We start from the raw sequence: 19966 nt of genomic DNA, 5'->3' as shown, positions 1-19966 counted from the left end.
CAGGAGTGTATTTATTCTAAACTTCAGCCATTTATTGTCTACATTTTTGTAAAACAAGGAGAAATAAAATAAATAAAAAGAAATTGTTTACATTAATTTTTATCTTCACTTCTGTGTTTTGCTTGCTATCTAAGCCATTCATTTGTGGTATTACTATTTTTAACCATCACCATCACCACCCCCATAAGCATTACTGTTATTCCAGCCTTTTCATTGCGGGAACTTCTTGTACGAACACTCTTAATGCATTTCATGTCAATAGTAACATTTGATGGCATATCAAAAGTCAACAGGCGTCTGAACAACATTGCCCATATGGCCTAGAAAACAGTCATGCCATTTCTTTTGATTGATATATGACTAATACACAAGTAACTTTTCGTCAACATAAATTCCACCCTCTTGTTCATCCTCATGCATCAGCCAGTACTTGTTCTGAATTCTTCAACAGATGTAGTTGAAAAATTCCTCTTTATCTCCAGCACCTTCACTCCAATAATTTTCAAGTACATAGTATACCTACACTGTATTCTCTTGCACAGTCTGGACAAACTGCTGCTCCAACTCATGAAACCTTCTCTGCTTTTGTCTTCTGAAAATCTGGCATGTAGGATTCATTTCTTCAATTTATTCTTTACCTGACTCTACCTACGAACATTTACTTCTGTCAAAATTTTAAACATGGCTGCAGCAGCAACTGTTAAAATTCTTCACAATAAAGGATGACAGCCAAAAACAGTTGCAGGATAGAATTTTTTATGTCACTTCTGTGACACCAAATGTTCTTCCTGCTGTATGTTTGTTTGTAGCCCCTGCTTCATGAATAATAATTAATTTAAAATTAATGCTGTACTGTTTGTGTGAGCCAACTGTGAACAGCAAACTCTTACACCCATGTTTCTCAGCATAGTCATGGTTGTAATTGCTATATTTACAGTTCTTACAGCACTGACAATGGTAGCAAAGCAAATGATGACAATATGTTGTCCTCATGGCCCCCTCGAGTTGAATGGGCAGGAACTGAACCACTTCAGATTAACACCATAGCCAACTTGGAAAATCAACTGTGCTGTAGAGGAGTAGCAGCTATTGCACCACTGCTGGAGATTATGGTTCATTTGTTATGCCATGTTTCATGTGCTCTGTACCAACATTGCTCAGTATTTGCCCAATTTTAAAGTCCACTCAATTGCAACTAATTACAGTTTCAGGCAAACTATACTTTAAATGTGATAGATGTTCATAAAAAGCCAAGGTATGCAGTATACATTCCCACTGTTGGCATCACAGGTGTTCAGGACTGGAATTACACAGTAGGAAAAGGAAGAGAAGGAAAAACTGCAGGTGAATATGAACTGGGGGGGGGGGGGGGGGGGGGGGGGATGAAAGACGAAGCTGCCACGTTGAATTTAGCACAAAGCATAATTTAATCATCACTAACACTTAGTTTAAGAATCATGAAAGAAGGTTGTATATGTGGAAGAGTCCTGAATACATTGGAAGGTTTCAGGTTTCAGGAATGGTAAGACAGAGTTTTTGGAACCATATTTTAAACTGTAAGACATTTCCAGGAGAAGATGTGGCCTCTCACCAAACTACAACAGTTTTTAATTGTATGTTAAAACTAAGGAAATTGCAAAAAGGCAGGAATTTAAGGAGACAGGGCCTGGATATGAATAGAAACAGAAGTTATTGAGAGTTTCAGAGGAAGCATTAGGCAAGAACTGACAGAGCAGGGGAAAGAAATACAGTAGAATATGAATGGCTAGCTTTGAGAGATGAAACACAGTTAGTAAAAAGACAAGGCACAGTAGAAATCCTTGGGTGATGCAGGAGATACTGAATTTCATTAATGACAGCAGAAAATATAAAAATGCAGCAAATGAAGGGAAAGAGAATACAAACATCTACAAAATGAGACTGACAGGAAGTGCAAAATGGCTAAGCAGGAGTGGCTAGACAACAAGGGTAAGGATTAAGAAGCATATTCGATTGTGGGAAACATTGATACCACCAACAGGAAAATTAAAGAGGCCTTTGGAGAAAAGAGAAGCAGTTGTTTGAATATCAAGAGCTCAGATGAAAAACCAGTCCTAAATGAAGAAGAGAAACCTGAAAGGCAAAAGAGTATATATTGAACTTCTCAAGGTAGCAGAGCTAAAATACAGAGAGCAAAAAGCTATTTATGACTTGTACAGTAACCAATGGCAGTTATAAGCATCAAGAGACATGAAAGGGAAGCAGTGGTTTGAAGGGAGTAACACAGGGTCTGTCACCAACGTTATTGAATCTATCCATTGAGTAAGCAGTAAAAGAAACAAAACAAACATTTGGAATAGGAATTAAAGTCCAGGAAGAAGAAATAAAAACTTTTGAGATTTGCTTATTACATTGTAATTCTATCAGAGACAGCTAAGAACTTGGAAGAGCAGTTGTACAGAATGGACAGTGCCTTGAAAGGAAGATGTAATGCGAACATTAACAAAGCAAAACGTGGCTATTGGAATGTAGTTGAATTAAATCAAGTGATGCTGAGGGCATTAGATTAGAATAAGAGACACTTGAGGTAGCAGACGGGTTTTGCTTTTTGGGCAGCAAAATAACTGATAAGAGCCATAGCAGAGAGCCTTTCTGAAGAAAAGAAATTTGTTATTATCAAATATAAATTTGTGTGTAGCCAGTCTTTCCTGAAAGTATTTGTTTGGAGTGTCACCTTGTATGGTAGTGAAACATGGACATTTAACAGTTTAGACAAGAAGAGAATAGAAGCTTTGAAAATATGGTTTTTCAGAAGACTGCTCAAGATTATGTGGGTATATTACATAACTAATGAGAAGGTACTGGGTAAAATTGGGGAGGAAAGAAATTTCAGCACAATCTGACTAGAAGAAGGGATCAGTTGGTAGAACACATTCTCAGACACCAGGAGATCACCAATTTAGTATTGGGTGGGTGGTGGGAGGGGCAAGGCAGTGGGCAGAAGGCAGAGACGGATGGGGATACAGTAAGCAGATTCAGAAGGATGTAAGTGGCAGTAGTTATTCAGAGATGAAGAGGCTTGCACAGGATAGAGTAGCATGGAGAGCTGAATCAAACCAGTCTTCGGGCTGAAGACCAGAACAAAAATTACCATTAATCAAGCAAAAGCAATAGCCACTAGAATGGAGAGCAGCTACGAAGGCGGGTGCATCACGCGTTCCGCGCAGAGAGAGAGTAAATATATGCTGTGACACTGCCAATTTCCTTCCGTCAGTTCATGCACTGAGACAGCTGATGGCATGCTAGCATAAACATCATTCCTCAGTGAACTTTAAGAACTGCACTTTTAGTAATGAAAATCCTTACGCACACACAACCTTCCACTTACAATTAATTAAGGTTGAATTCAGTGACAACATTCCCAATCATTTAAAATATTGAGATAAATAATTTCTTCACAGCTGCTCTCCATTTTCTTCCATTAAAATTTTCAGCTTCTTTCGTATGCGAAACTAGTTTCTCTGCTGTTGGATACTTGCCTTCGGCATACATGCTGAACACTATGCGCCGAAAAACGTTTGTAGCTAGCTCACCCACTTCTTTTTTGTGGTTGTGTTGCTTCCCTGGTGATTTGAAAACATCTGAGCCGCAGGCATGCACAGACATCTTAGCTTCACTGTATATTCTCTGAAAGGTCCTAAAACCAACACCACAGGCTTCAGCTGTCTGCTCCTGGCATTTGGCAACGGCACAACCCACACCTTGTGCTGGCATGGATTCAGCGGACAATTGTCTCAAAGTATTGGTACACAGGGAACACTATTCCTCTTGCCTGTTTGTGTAGCTCTTGGCACGATTGCTTACCATCACTCATAATGAACACTATGAAGGCAGTCAGCACTCAGCACAGAACACTATATGACTGAAATAAATAGAACTTCCAAACACAGCACAACCTGCACAGAACGAAGACAGGAATGTCACTGGCGCACTAATGGCTGTGAGTCATGTGATACACTTCCGCATGCTTTTGCGCATCCGACCCTCACCCACCTTCGTAGCTGCTCTCTGCTGTAACAAAGGGATAGCTGACTTTACTGTATCAGATCTACATCATGGTGCTCAAGAATTATGAAGAGATATCGGCTTGGTACAAAGAGCAAGACAAAAATATCACAGAAGATACCAGCTGAGAACGAAGAACAAATTGTTGAAATTCATCAATTTGTCATTAATGCAAGGAAAAGAGAAAAGTTTGAACTTTAACAAACTGGAAACAGGGACGAGACTCTGCTAATCTTTGATGTGCCTCCTAACGTAAGTGTGGATTTCAAAGGTACAAAAAGCATTATTGTCAAAACTTCAGAGCACAAAAAGATTCATTACATAGTCATTTTATCCTGCTGAACTGATGGAATAATATTGCCATCACATTTTATTTTAAAAAGGAAGATCCTTCCTAAGGAACAATTGTTGAAAGGAGTACTTGTCCATACACATAATAAAAGCTGGCTGGATGGAAGAGAAATGAGATTGTGGGCAGATAAAATTTGGTCTAGGTGACCTGGAGGCCTACTGATTGAAGAAGCCTTACCTATTATTAAAGGATCAGTTTGATTCTCAGAGAACAGATTATGTTAAAAATACAATGGATGGATTGGAGACTCAGTTAGCTGTAATTATAGGAGGGTCAACTAATTTTCTTCAACCATTAGATGCACGTATCAACTGCTCATTTATGAGACTTATGAAGGAGGACTGGAACAAATGGATGCAATCTACAGATTTTGAAACTATGCAATCAGATAGAAGGAAGATACTTAGCATTTCTTAAGTTTGTGAGATGCTAATGCTTCATGGGTCTCTATGAAAACTGAAACAGTGATTGAATCATTCAAGAAGTGTGGAATCAGTAATGCACTGGATAGTACAGAGGATAATTTAATGTAAGAGGATTCAGATTCTAATACGGCAACTTCATCCATTTCTTTCAGTTCTGAGAATGAATTTTGCAGATTTGCGGATGAGAATTAAAAGGTGAGTAGTTATTCAACCTGGATCGCTGATGTGTGTACACACTGTTTTTTTTTTTTTTTTTTTTTTTTTAGAAGTATAAAGTGAGCATTTTTTCCCTAAAAAACTTTCATAAGTGGGGTGGGCCATTTATGCCAGAACATCTAATACGACAGCAAATACAATAGCTCATCTTACAATTGGTCAGATACAATAATTTAAGGCACGTTACAAGCTAATATTAGAAAGGCAGGCTGGTAGTTACGACTGAAAGGGGATACCGTGAGAAGTCCCCATACAAACTCTGCATTTAACAATTGAACTACAGCTAGGCATATATATCCCTTTCCTCAAAGAGATCATGTTTGTCTGTTGCCTTTAGATCCAATATATTTCCATCATGATTGAGGTTACACACCATGAGGCATGTCCAGAAAGTAAGTGTTACATTATATATATTTTTTTTTTTTTTTTTTAAGTAAGTGTATTTGAACAGAATTGCTGGATATTGTTGATACACTTGTTGACTGTTTTTCCACATAATCACCTTCCCTTTTAATGCATCTGGTGAGCCATGACTCTGGGCGAGTTTTCCGAAATCTACCCCTTCTTCTAAACGTCTCCAGTCCTCTTCCTTCCCCTTCAACTTTCTGCCGGAAGAAGGAGCTGCTGGCTCTGAAAGCTTGCATAAGTATAACCTACTTTTATGTGCATGTTCTGCCACTGTTTGGTGACTAGTTTTTTTTAGTTCAAAAGCCAGGTAGTGTGTTTCATTTACTTTCACATGTGTGTACTGAAAGGACTACTACACATTTTGTCTCCTGAAGGCGATTAATGACCAGCTATTCTTTCTCATACTATATTAGTTTTCTTGATCAAATTTTTCTTTGATAAAATTAAGACTATTCAAATGATCAACCATCTACTGATGTGTGTTCTTCGAGATGAGTTGATATTGTGAATGAAGCTGAGTGAGGCTTTGATTGCTTATATGAGCACCTAAACACAAATATGTGGTACATGCTTATCTGGAATACATTTGAGGGTTGGACACTTACTTGTTGAGTTATCACGTGTTCCACAGTGCTGGTGCTTTTGACAGACAACAGTCATGAAATTCAGTGCCCACCTCTATATTGAAGTACTTACATCTATTTGGGTAAAGGGTTGGGGTTGGGTTGTTTGGGGAAGAGACCAAACTGCAAGGTCATCGGTCTCATCGGATTAGGGAAGGACGGGAAAGGATGTTGTCTGTGCCCTTTCGAAGGATCCATCCCGGCATTTGCCTGGAGCGATTCAGGGAAATCACGGAAAACCTGAATCAGGATGGCCGGATGCGGGATTGAACCGTCGTACCCCCAAATGCGAGTCCAGTGTGCTAAACACTGCGCCACCTCCTCGGTGGGTAAAGGGTATTCACTTTCATATGTTAATGCTAATATTAGTGCACTTTCCCTGCAACAGTGCCAAACATGCTTAGGTCATGCCATTAGCAGGATAGGGGCATCAACCTACCCTCCCTACCCCTACCAAGTCCACATGGTACAACGTGTACATCACACTGACATAAAAATTATGATCACTACTATATTTCATGTAAATAAGAGCAAGCTTAAAAGCAAATTATCATTACCATTGCTTTCACCTGGTGGTGGAGGTTCATCCCCACTTTCACTACCACTCTCATATTCATACTCTCGTTTCCTTTTTTTGTTCTGCACTGTAAAACGAAAGAAATGGATCTGATGTAGGAACATGTTATCAATACAAAACAATTACATTAATAACATTACACAACATTATGATCTTACAAGACATCCAAACAAGATTACTTCACATTCATATAGGACTTTGCAAGCAAACATCATCCTACTCTAAAAAAAAAAAGAAAGAAAAGCTCTGATCAGTTGCCAGCAATGCTTCATAAGCAAACAATTCTTGTAAAAAACAGAAAGTCTCTATGTCTATGAAGAAAAAAGTGGCACACACAGCTATCGATCCCTGTGATGCTACATGCAACTCAGGACGAAATCATATTTATTGATGAGTTGGACAGACTGAATGCAGAGTTTCCCGTTAGCTGAAGCTGGCAGTAACCTGGAAACAGACAAAAATCAGTCACAGCACTTTTATCAATACAAAAATTCTCGTCTTCCCAACTGTCAACTTGAGAGTGACTGACCAATAAATGAAAATGCCACTTTAAAAAAGAATACATCAATTTCTTTTCCAAACTATCAGAGCTTGTGTTCTTTCTCTAATGACCTCATTATCAAAGCAGCATTAAACCATAGCCTCCCTTTCTTCCAATGACTTTCCTTATAAAGCAACAAAAATAGTTGTGAATTCTGTATTAGATTTTAATTCTTTAAATTGTGAATTCATTTAGATATATCAACAGAATCCATGCTGTAACTGCAGAATTTGCTTTTCACTCATGCATTGCGTCTTCAAGTCACCCAAAAATACATTTAAGACCAATGTATCTTCAAGTTCGTGCGTCACGAATGCAGAGTGTCACCATTCCTTACCAAAATTTTTACTGAGTGAATATGCTTTTACCTAGTCTTTTAAAGTAATTTACTTTATGCAGTTCTGTGACAGTTTCTTTCAACATTCAATAAATGTTATTCCTTTCTACAACTTTTTGTGCGGGTTCCAAATGAGTTCTACTCGATGTAAATTAAAGTGATAGTGTGGTACTGGCAGAACAGAAAACTTCCTTTTATTGTATGTATCACAATGGTCCAAGGAAACTGCTGAGCACAAGCTCATGTGGAAATCTTTGGGGCATAAAAGGACTCATTAACTCATTATATTTCTGGTATATTTGCTAAGAGAGTTCCCTACAGAACAGATGCCCCACTGTTGATATTCAAGTCTGGGAGGGATGAAACATACACCATACTGGTGCCAAATGAAAAAGTGGAAAGTTATTTCTTTGTGTCCTTAACGTGTACTGAAGTATAGAGGACACTTTCAGTTCAGTGAGTGATAGTATTTGAAGAAAGTTTATATGGAATTTACGACAAATCAATTAAGTTGCTCCAAAAAAATTAAGAAATTCAGATTCATCAAGAGACCTGAAAGCAGAATGCTGTATATGAAATTGCATGAGATCAGTAGCTCTAGTAATGAGACTACTGAAAAAAATTACCTCCTCAACCTTCTCTGAAAATTTTCTCCTAAGTGATATCCATTTTGGTTCTCTTGACATTACTCCTGACCTGTTTTCACTTTCTCCCTTCAAAAGCAACTTCTGTAAAGCCAGCTTGTAGACCTACAGATAGATATAGCTAAGTCAGAAATTGATTTTAACTAGATTTGTGATGGGAAAGGAGTAAATCCTTTTGCCAGGCACACAAATTCGAAAATACAGTAGTATCTCTAAGATTTCAAAGCTTCAAAAACTTTCAGTGAGGTATTCTTTTGAAGATCATATGAAAAATCATATTTCAATGAGATTTTTATTTTATTTTGACTCTGAATAGCCTCTAATGGTACTAAAGTTTTTTTATTTTTATTATTTTTTTTTAAATCTGTTAAAATTCACCAAGTTGCAGAATTGGTCTGGTAGGTCATTACAGTCATGTTTGTGGTCTCAAAAATAATACTCCAGAATGCACCCCTGGCTCAGTGCAGAACAAAGTGAGCAAAGGGAAGGCAGAGGAGTGTCACATGCCTTACGATCAGACAGGAACACGTTTCAGGTTGAAGATACATGCTGCAGAAAGGTATATGCAAACTGTATACTGTTGTTTTAGCCAGATGGACATAAGTACTTTAATCAAAAACTATTTCATAATATGCATGCATTCACACATTCAGAAACACCCATATACACTTGCTCTTTCTGTCATTTTTACACATCAGTGTCTTTCATCTCAATCATTTGAGCATCCACATATTCTTTTGTGTGTCTAAACCACGCCCATTAAAAACTTTTTGATCAAAGCTTTCCTGTCCATATGAGTTTGAGCAACAATATTAAGTTTTGAGTATGTCTTGCTCTGGCTTGTATCTTAATGTTGAAAGGTGTTTTTTGTTTAATTCCAACATGAGGCATGTGGCACTAAAACAGGAAACCACAGAAAAAGAGAGAGAGAGAGAGAGAGAGAGAGAGAGAGAGAGAGAGAGAGACTGTGTAAATAAAACCAACCTAATGAATTGCTTTCCTCTTCAAAGGATCTTTGTTTTAAAAATTCTTTAGCTTTCTTCTGCAGCTCAACTTGCTCAGAACTGATTGTCAATTTCAGAGGCTGTGAAGGATCTTTCTTTACCTCTTGTTCGACAGGTTTCTCGCGTTCTTTCTTCTTTTCTTCCCTGAAATGTACAGGATAATTAAATCTTTCTGAACAGTTTTACCTTAAAATAAAATAAAAATGAATATAAATCATGCACAATGACAATGAGCATCTACTTAACACTATTAAATCCTCATTTCTGTAGGGAAACAATTATCCCGGCTAAGACACAAGTTGAAAATATGGTCACTATTTTTTATTTACTTAAATTTGCCATATTTCGTGACAGTACCTTTTCCGTTAGACGTTTGCAAGGCGATATTAGTCTTGGCTTCAGTTGTCTAAGTATGATTCCACAATGCATCTTTGTCGGCTGCAGAAAAGACGTGGTTCAACGTGTTTGCCTCATTTTGGTGTTTCAAATACCATTTTTTCAAATGATGTTTCTTTTCTTATGGTTAATACAAAAAAAATAGTAACATAATTCAAAATTATTTATGACGGCGACCTTCACATTGTTCTTCCGTCAACACACACCAAGAGTTAGCTGCCGACTGACTATAGTCAAAGACGACTCCAGCGTTAAAGATATTTTACACAACACACAAGCTTCAACTTGTAATCAGTCTCTTTGCTATTCTTCGATATATTTACTAATAGTAATCAATATGCTTTCACTCTCAAAAACATAAGTAAATTAACATACAATAAGGCAAATTACAATAAATTCTGACAAGTATAAAAAAACATTTACAAATTGGTATCGACAAATACAGTAAAAAAAATAACATCTCCCAGATCCATTACAACCCCCCCCCCCCCCCCAAATCCAGTCTCTCTCTCTCTCTCTCTCTCTCTCTCTCTCTCTCTCTCTCACACACACACACACACACACACACACACACAGTTAGAAATAACTAGAAAAAAATACTGAAACTTACTCTTCACCAAGAATGAAAGGTTTGGATTCCTCCTCTTCTTCCTGTTTGACAGAGTCTGTGGGAGCTTCTGGATCAGGTGGTTTATCCACATTCTGTGGAGCTGAGCTACTGGATTTTCCTTGTTGGTTGGATGAAGTACTTTGTGCAGAGGTTGATGTTTTTGGCTCATCTAATACCTGAAGATCAAAGTCTGTACCTCCTTCTAGACGTATGACAACTGCATCCAAAAGACGAATTAATTGTTCCGATTGATCAGCATCCACTGAAACTTTGTCCAGGCGACCATTGTCGAGGAATTCCAAAAACACATTTACACGATTCTGGAAACACACAAAGGTAATTCTTTTGTACAAAACACATACTATCGGCCATGACCTGTTTAAACACAACACAAAAGTAACATCCTCCACAATGGATAGAAAAGTAGTCCAAGACTTCATGTTTCTTCCTCTTTTTGAAGTGCCCTTCGTGATACGGCAATATAATACACAAACAAGACAATTATAAGGAAGAAAAATTCATTGCAGTAACTAGAAACATAAGAGATGCATACAATAGCAAGATGATGATGTTGATAGCAAACAAAATTCAGATGATAACTGATACCAATGACCAGTTTAACACTCCTTACAATGGTGCACTGTAAAATAAGTATATGCAGGGTGAGTCACCTAACGTTACGCTGGATATATTTCGTAAACCACATCAAATACTGACGAACCGATTCCACAGACCGAACGTGAGGAGAGGGGCTAGTGTAATTGTTTAATACAAACCATACAAAAATGCACGGAAGTATGTTTTTTAACACAAACCTACGTTTTTTTTAATGGAACCACGTTAGTTTTGTTAGCACATCTGAAAATATAAACAAATACGTAATCAGTGCCGTTTGTTGCATTGTAAAATGTTAATTACATCCGGAGATGATGTTGTTGTGGTCTTCAGTCCTGAGACTGGTTTGATGCAGCTCTCCATGCTACTCTATCCTGTGCAAGCTTCTTCATCTCCCAGTACCTACTGCAACCTACATCCTTCTGAATCTGCTTAGTGTATTGATCTCTTGGTCTCCCTCTACGATTTTTACCCTCCACGCTGCCCTCCAATGCTAAATTTGTGATCCCTTGATGCCTCAAAACATGTCCTACCAACCGATCCCTTCTTCTAGTCAAGTTGTGCCACAAACTTCTCTTCTTCCCAATCCTATTCAATACCTCCTCATTAGTTACGTGATCTACCCACTTTATCTTCAGCATTCTTCTGTAGCACCACATTTCGAAAGCTTCTATTCTCTTCTTGTCCAAACTGGTTATCGTCCATGTTTCACTTCCATACATGGCTACACTCCATACAAATACTTTCAGAAACGACTTCCTGACACTTAAATCTATACTCGATGTTAACAAGTTTCTCTTCTTCAGAAACGATTTCCTTGCCATTGCCAGTCTACATTTTATATCCTCTCTACTTCGACCATCATCAGTTATTTTACTCCCTAAATAGCAAAACTCCTTTACTACTTTAAGTGTCTCATTTCCTAATCTAATCCTCTCAGCATCACCCGATTTAATTTGACTACATTCCATTATCCTCATTTTGCTTTTGTTGATGTTCATCTTATATCCTCCTTTCAAGACACTGTCCATTCCGTTCAACTGCTCTTCCAAGTCCTTTGCTGTCTCTGACAGAATTACAATGTCATCGGCAAACCTCAAAGTTTTTACTTCTTCTCCATGAATTTTAATACCTACTCCGAATTTTTCTTTTGTTTCCTTTACTGCTTGCTCAATATACAGATTGAATAACATCAGGGAGAGGCTACAACCCTGTCTCACTCTTTTCCCAACCACTGCTTCCCTTTCATGTCCCTCGACTCTTATAACTGCCATCTGGTTTCTGTACAAATTGTAAATAGCCTTTCGCTCCCAGTATTTTACCCCTGCCACCTTCAGAATTTGGAAGAGAGTATTCCAGTTAACGTTGTCAAAAGCTTTCTCTAAGTCTACAAATGCTAGAAACGTAGGTTTGCCTTTTCTTAATCTTTCTTCTAAGATAAGTCGTAAGGTTAGTATTGCCTCACGTGTTCCAACATTTCTACGGAATCCAAACTGATCTTCCCCGAGGTCCGCTTCTACCAGTTTTTCCATTTGTCTGTAAAGAATTCGCGTTAGTATTTTGCAGCTGTGACTTATTAAACTGATAGTTCGGTAATTTTCACATCTGTCAACACCTGCTTTCTTTGGGATTGGAATTATTATATTCTTCTTGAAGTCTGTGGGTATTTCGCCTGTCTCATACATCTTGCTCACCAGATGGTAGAGTTTTGTCATGACTGGCTCTCCCAAGGCCATCAGTAGTTCTAATGGAATGTTGTCTACTCCCGGGGCCTTGTTTCGACTCAGGTCTTTCAGTGCTCTGTCAAACTCTTCACGCAGTATCTTATCTCCCATTTCATCTTCATCTACATCCTCTTCCATTTCCATAATATTGTCCTCAAGTACATCGCTCTTGTATAAACCCTCTATATACTCCTTCCACCTTTCTGCATTCCCTTCTTTGCTTAGAACTGGGTTGCCATCTGAGCTCTTGATATTCATACAAGTGGTTCTCTTCTCTCCAAAGGTCTCTTTAATTTTCCTGTAGGTAGTATCTATCTTACCCCTAGTGAGGCAAGCCTCTACATCCTTACATTTGTCCTCTAGCCATCCCTGCTTAGCCATTTTGCACTTCCTGTCGATCTCATTTTTGAGACGTTTGTATTCCTTTTTGCCTGCTTCATTTACTGCCCTTTTTTTATATTTTCTCCTTTCATCAATTAAATTCAATATTTCTTCTGTTACCCAAGGTTTTCTATTAGCCCTCGTCTTTTTACCTACTTGATCCTCTGCTCCCTTCACTACTTCATCCCTCAGAGCTACCCATTATTCTTCTACTGTATTTCTTTCCCCCATTTCTGTCATGTCACATCCGGAGATATTGTAACCTAAAGTTGACACTTGAAACCTCCGACGTTCAGTTGCGTGTTGCAACAAACACGGGCCACGGTCGGCGAGCAGCATCTGCAGGGACATGTTTACGATGACGACCGTGTTTACGAGTGTGGCTGTAGTGCACTGTTGTGGTTTGGTCTAGCTGTCGCAGTGTCCGCATGTAGCGCATGCTGCTATTGTTATTCTGCAATCGTCTCTGCACGCAGACCAACTGTAGTACACCGTGTTACCAGACGTCTGTGATAGTGTAGTGTTGTAGGAACTGTGACCATGGTGTATTCGAACTCTGAAAAGGGGGAGATGATACTCATCTATGGCGAGTGTCGACAAAATGCAGCTGAAGCCTGCAGGGTGCATGCAGAACGGTACCCGGACAGAGAGCATCCAATGTGCCGCACATTGCAAAACATCTACCGCCAACTGTATGCAACAGGTATGGTCGTAGCACGCAAACGGGTCCGTAACAGGCCCGTCACAGGAGAAGCGGGTGCAGTTGGCGTGTTAGCTGCTGTTGCCATGAACCCACACGAGTACACGGGACATTGCGAGAGCTGGTGGACTGAGTCAAAGTAGTGTCATGCGCATACTGCATCGTCACCGCTTTCACCAGTTTCATGTGTCGCTACATCAGCAGTTACATGGTGATGACTTTAATCATCGAGCGCAATTCTGTCAATGGGCATTAACAGAGAATGCGTTGCAGTTATACCGGTTTACCGATGAAGCAGGTTTCACAAACCACGGGGCAGTGAATCTACGGAACATGCATTACTGGTCCGTGGACAATCCTCACTGGCTCAGACAGGTAGAGCGACAGCGACCGTGGACAGTAAATGTATGGTGCGGAATCACTGGCAACCACCTCATTGGTCCTCACTTCATTGCAGGGGCCCAAACAGCTGCAACATACATCGCGTTTCTACAGAATGATCTGCCAACGTTGCTCTAAAATGTCCCACTGGAAACGCGTCGACGTATGTGGTATCAGCATGATGGTGCATCTGCACATTCCGCAATTAACACTAGGCTGACCCTTGACAGGATGTTCGATGGGCGTTTCATAGGACGTGGAGGACACATAAATTGGCCAGTCCGTTCTCCTGATCTTATACCTCTGGACTTCTTTCTGTGGGGTACGTTAAAGGAGAATGTGTACCGTGATGTGCCTACAACCCCAGAGGATATGAAACAACGTATTGTGGCAGCCTGCGGCGACATTACACCAGATGTACTGCGGCGTGTACGACATTCATTACGCAAGAGATTGCAATTGTGTGCAGCAAATGATGGCCACCACATTGAACATCTATTGGCCTGACATGTCGGGACACACTCTATTCCACTCCGTAATTGAAAACGGAAACCACTTGTGTACACGTACCTCACCCCTCATGGTAATGTACATGTGCGTCAGTGAAAAAGACCAATAAAAAGGTGTTAGCATGTGGACGTAATGTGCTGTTCCAGTCTGTTCTGTACCTAAGGTCCATCACCGTTCCCTTTGGATCCCTACGTAATTCGGTGCTCTCCGATACACACGATCGAACAGAGGAGGAGTGGTACTCAAGCGTCAACTTTAGGTTACAATATCTCCGGATGTAATTAACATTTTACAATGCAACAAATGGCACTGATTATGTATTTGTTTATATGTTCAGATGTGCTAACAAAACTAACGGGGTTCCATTTAAAAAAACATAGGTTTGTGTTAAAAAACATACTTCCGTGCATTTTTGTATGGTTTGTATTAACCAATTACACTAGCCCCTCTCCTTACGTTCGGTCTGTGGAATCGATTCGTCAGTATTTGATGTGGTTTACGAAATATATCCAGCGGTAATGTTAGGTGACTCTTCTTGCAGGCAGAAGCAAAGCTTATAGTGTGAAAGTGAATCTACTGTAACAGTCTACACAATAACAAAAAGAAAAGTGCTCACAATTGAGAAAACTTGTAACATACCTTAAGAGCATTCATCTGTTCTTCTTTTCTTTTCACTGAATCTTCAGGGTGATATTTAATTTTAAACCTGTTGAAATGATAAAACATCATGTAAAACACAGTTTAATAGGATAACAAAGTTCTCTTCATTTTATTAATTACCTATAGCTATTATCTGTAACAACATTTAATTAGTGTGATGCACTAACCTCAAAGTACACAATTTGTTAATGTCATTCAATTATTGTTACACATCAAAACTAATTCTGCACTTGTAGCTCTACCCCAGCTTCACACTACTATGCAATTTTGATAGCACCACATAGCCTACATACACGAAACGTACTTATTATTTCTTCATATACAATCCCGTACAGCCACAAGTTACTTTAATCTGTAATTAAGCCTCTACATTAAAAAAATGAAATTAACTCATATTCTGATAAAAGGCTCTTTCAACACACACAATGCATCTCCATATCTAAACAATTTCATGAGACTGTGACAGTCTCCCTCCATAAACTTTCAAAAACACAACAACAACAACAATAATAATAATAATAATAATAATAATAATAATATTTTTATCTGCTCACCCTCATATTATTAGTCGTAAATAAATGTCACGAATGATTTTATAGCAGGAAATGCAGGCATGTGTTGAATTTACCTTTGATTTTAATTCTGTACTGATTTTTTTCTTTCTCTTTTGTTTACACATTATGTTAATGGGGGTACTGTAAAAATTATCTGACTGATGAAGTCTCACCTGCTTGCTGGAATTTTTTTGTAGACCATGACGTAGCTATACAGAACAAACGCGAAAATACCTATCTCCTACGCGAAACCCATTGACATAATTATGTCTGGGTATTGTATCAAAACGACCACTGCATTGTGCTCAGTGGTACCTAACTAAAGATGATTATCTGGGTGCACCAAATACTTATTTGAAAATAAACATCAGACAAATCCTTTGGCTTCACATCTTCTTCCATATTCCATTAGTTCTCACTTTCAGTTTAGTATGAGTTAATCACAACTGAAGCAGTTAAACTTCCATTGTATATTTTCCATTTTTTTCTGTATCATCATATTCATTTTCCATCTTTCATTTAATGGAGCATAACACATAAACACATTTAACACAAAGCAAATAATTGTTTTGCATCTTCGATGAGATGTAGAGTCCTCTTAATGTAAGAAAGGTGGCTGTAGGAAAAAATTGATTTTAGAATATAAGAGAATTTTGTTGAAAAATTTCATATTTTGCTCCTCTGCCTTCTGCCATTTATGCCTGAAACTAATAGCCTACAGGAACAATGAAGAACTGTTTCACTACATGGTGGCCCTCTAAAATATATACAGCAGAATTTGCCGAATAAAACTTTTAAACTTCTAACAAAACACAATGAGTGCTCTAAATAAATAGATAAATATAATTTATGGTATTGAACAGCCACTGAAATTGGTGTGAAGTGCTTGTAACATGAAGTCAAATGCAGTGTAAGTTACGAACAAAGGTCTGAGGTCATAATTATTGGTCCTCCCATATTTGCAGTTAAGTACAAACAGATTTCTGTATCTACACAACTGAATGAAAGAAAATATATCTAAAGACATCTGTAAGGCAAAAATAGTAGACAAGCCAGGTACAAAACAAGCATTATCATCAGCCACATGCTTAAAGAGACCAGGCATTACAATGGAAGATGTAAGATGAAAATCTCTTCTAAAGTAACAAACTCCTTTGAGTACAACTAAAACTTCACACTTCTCAATTTCTGTTACGGACAAATACTGTCCAGTATTATTCATTACACTGACACTATAACGTTGTCACTGCTTCCTTTAATGAATTACTATAAAATGCTATTCTTTCTGGAAGATAGATTCGGGAACAGTAACAAGTACATCTGCATTTCCACCTCCAATCTAATGTAAGTGAATTTTTACACCAAAGCCTCATGGAATGCACTAGCAGAGCTTTCTCTCTATTTTATATTAATGTCTGACATCTTGATCACATAAAATTTGTTAATCTTGTAATTTATTGACAATGATGAGGATTTCTGGATTTTTAATTCATCTGACAACAAAGTTAGATGACTCAATTAGTAACTTCCTTGGGCAATGGGTGAAACCAGAGTAAATGTTGAGTCTGATAGACAAAGATCAACCCAGTAACAACTGAAGTCAGTAACAAAAATTGCATTGTTTACTAGTCCTGTGAAAATTGGACATAGCTTTCTATTGTATGCTCCTATAAAAGCAAAAAGAATACATATCAAGAAACTGTAGTTAACACTTCAAAAAGTTCACAAAGACACCAGTTCATGAAGAAGTATGGTCCGGCCCATAGTTCATAACTTATTCAGATATTTTTAAATGTGTGTAACATCTGCCACTCCTTGTCCTAAATACTTTTTACTATCAGTGTAACTCCATCAAAACACACAGCCAATCAACCTGAAAATACCACTTCTTATTTTGACCAGTGCTTACAAACATAATATTCATAAACATAAAAGATTACTGACTTCATACAATATGAGGGTCTACTATGTTATAGAATTATAAATATGGGGCTAATCTTTAACAGAGTAAATACTGGTGACTGCAGTTGTCATATTCAGCACACAACACTAGAAAGCAGTGCACTATTGATATAAATTGTCACTACAAAAAGGCAGCTAGCATATGAAGACTAAAGCATAAATAATTAAACTGTGTACAGAGGAGTTGAATAACTGCTTGCATTAGACTCACAGGTGGACCAACACATTATTGACTTGCTCAGTTTGTGAAGTTATCTCTTTTGATAAATTACCCATTTTTTTCTTAAACTGTAGTCATTGGTTTGTCTGTACATACACATTACATCTAATGATTTCCATCCCACTCAAATAATTCCTTCATGGTGTACCATAATTATTTTTTGTCATGGAGAATAGTTATAATATTCTCCATAATGAACCAAACATATGGATGTAGACAGATGTAGGCTGCATTGAAAGAAGAATTTTGTGATTATTTGTAATATTGCTAATCCATATACAAACAAAATCTGAGAGCTGGAATGGCTATTGTAACACAAGATTATTATTTCTTCGCAAACCAATGACTAAAAGGATGTTTGATAATTTCCAGGTAGTATTATACTATGCATCCAGCTGAAGCAGGAACATTGTTAGGTACGAATACAATAACACGTAAAACAAACAATTTTTATTGTGTGGAAAGAAAGAGGGAGAAAAAAAATGAAAAATCTTTTCATTGCCAGATATTCCAATGATGGTGCAAGTAAAAGACAAATATCAATATTTGCTGCAAAAGATCTGTAAGCAATATTTACAATACCACTTTCGAGTTAATGCTGAGAAGAAGAGTCCAGAACAAGATGATCATCTGTTTGTAATGCATACCTACAATTATGGAGACAGTCAAAATAAGATTTTGCACTGTATAATGCTAAATACATACCTCTTCCTAAGTGGACTACAAGGAAAGGTGCAGTTTATACACTGTAACGTTTTTTGGTCCACAACAAACCACACTGCCCAGTCCCTTTAATGTGATCACCTGTCAAAAGCCTGAATAACCAGTTTTTTCAGCACAGACCACTGCGGGACATGCAGGAAGTAAGTTAATGAGATTCGATAAGTTATCAACAGGGATGTAGAGCCATGTTGAGCCAGAACAAGATGGTCCCACAGATTCTCAACTGAGTTGAAATCCTTGGAGTTTGCTGGTTAGGGGAGTACAGTAAACTCAATCTGGTGCTCCATGAATCATACTCACACATACTGCAAGCTGTGTGACACAATGCATTGTTCTGTTGGTAGGTGCTATTGTGCCAAGGAGAAAGAAACCTATTGTGCCAAGGAGAAAGAAACCGCTTGTAGGGCTGGACATGGTCACCGAAGATATATGTATACTTGTGTTGATCCATTGTGCCTTCCAGAATGATGAAATCACCCAGGGAGTGCCATGAAAACATTTCACAGACCACAATTCTCCCTTCTCTGGTCTGAACCTTTGATTTCAGACATTTCACGCCATACAAGCAAATGGCCATCTGTCTGATGGAGTGCATAACAGGATTCATCTGTAAAGCCCACCTGTCACCATTCATTGAACATCCAGTTGGGATGCGGTACTGGCATGCCAATTCCAGCCTTTGTCACTGATGAAGAGCAGTCAACATGGGTGCATGAACCATGCACCTACTGCAGAGGGCTGTGCGCAGCAACATTCACCGAATAGTAATTAAAGGAGACACTGTTGGTAGCCCCTTGGTTCATAACATATTCACATCTATTTGCTTGTAAACATATCCACAGCCATCATTCACCCCTGTCTCTACGGCTCATGATGCACCACACATGCCCTGTATAGCACCATTTTGCCTTGTACAGTATACTTTACAGTTCACAAACTTAGCCATGCCAGAAATGTTTACAGATCTCTTTTCTCCACTGGTCCCACATACACCTCACCTTTGAAGCAGTGTGCCCTGTGTGAGCCGAACGAAACGACAGACCCACCTCCTGAAGACCAGCCATTCAGGCTCTCCCGAACGAATTCACATTCTGATATTCCACCCTGTGATGTTGGCGAGGCATAGTGGCACTTGGTTACCTGTGGTACTTCGTATGATGGCTGTACACAGACTGACCTGTCCGGTCACCCAAAAGAGGGCGCTGTTGGGCGTACATGCGTACCACCTCTCTGCTATTTAAATCACTTATTATGGTTCAGCTGTTCTACATGTCTCCTTATTGTGGTGTGTTGTAGGCTACTGCTTCTGAGTGTTTCACTTCTTACTAACACTAATGTACATTACTTTACCCGCACATT

The 19966-nt window shown here is 38.5% G+C and overlaps 1 protein-coding gene across 10 annotated transcripts in view; it reads right to left on the bottom strand.

Moving 5' to 3' along the window:
* LOC126257076 (serrate RNA effector molecule homolog) overlaps positions 1 to 19966 on the bottom strand; it is a 221354-nt gene that overhangs the window by 80997 nt on the left and 120391 nt on the right. For 9 of the 10 annotated variants that reach the window (XM_049955538.1, XM_049955536.1, XM_049955533.1 and 6 more), the window contains 4 exons: positions 15128 to 15194; positions 10178 to 10497; positions 9152 to 9315; positions 6626 to 6712 (listed from right to left, as the gene is read on the bottom strand). In XM_049955538.1, the coding sequence (XP_049811495.1) occupies positions 6626 to 6712; positions 9152 to 9315; positions 10178 to 10497; positions 15128 to 15194 (638 nt within the window). Of the gene's footprint in view, positions 1 to 6625; positions 6713 to 9151; positions 9316 to 10177; positions 10498 to 15127; positions 15195 to 15875; positions 16196 to 19966 lie in introns of those variants that run through there. The other variant, XM_049955541.1, reaches the window with a different exon arrangement.

This window comes from Schistocerca nitens, chromosome 1, assembly GCF_023898315.1.
Source record: "Schistocerca nitens isolate TAMUIC-IGC-003100 chromosome 1, iqSchNite1.1, whole genome shotgun sequence".
Classification (NCBI taxonomy): domain Eukaryota; kingdom Metazoa; phylum Arthropoda; class Insecta; order Orthoptera; family Acrididae; genus Schistocerca; species Schistocerca nitens.
The sequence above is the reverse complement of the archived record's forward strand: the minus strand, read 5'-3'. Positions and strand labels throughout refer to the sequence as shown.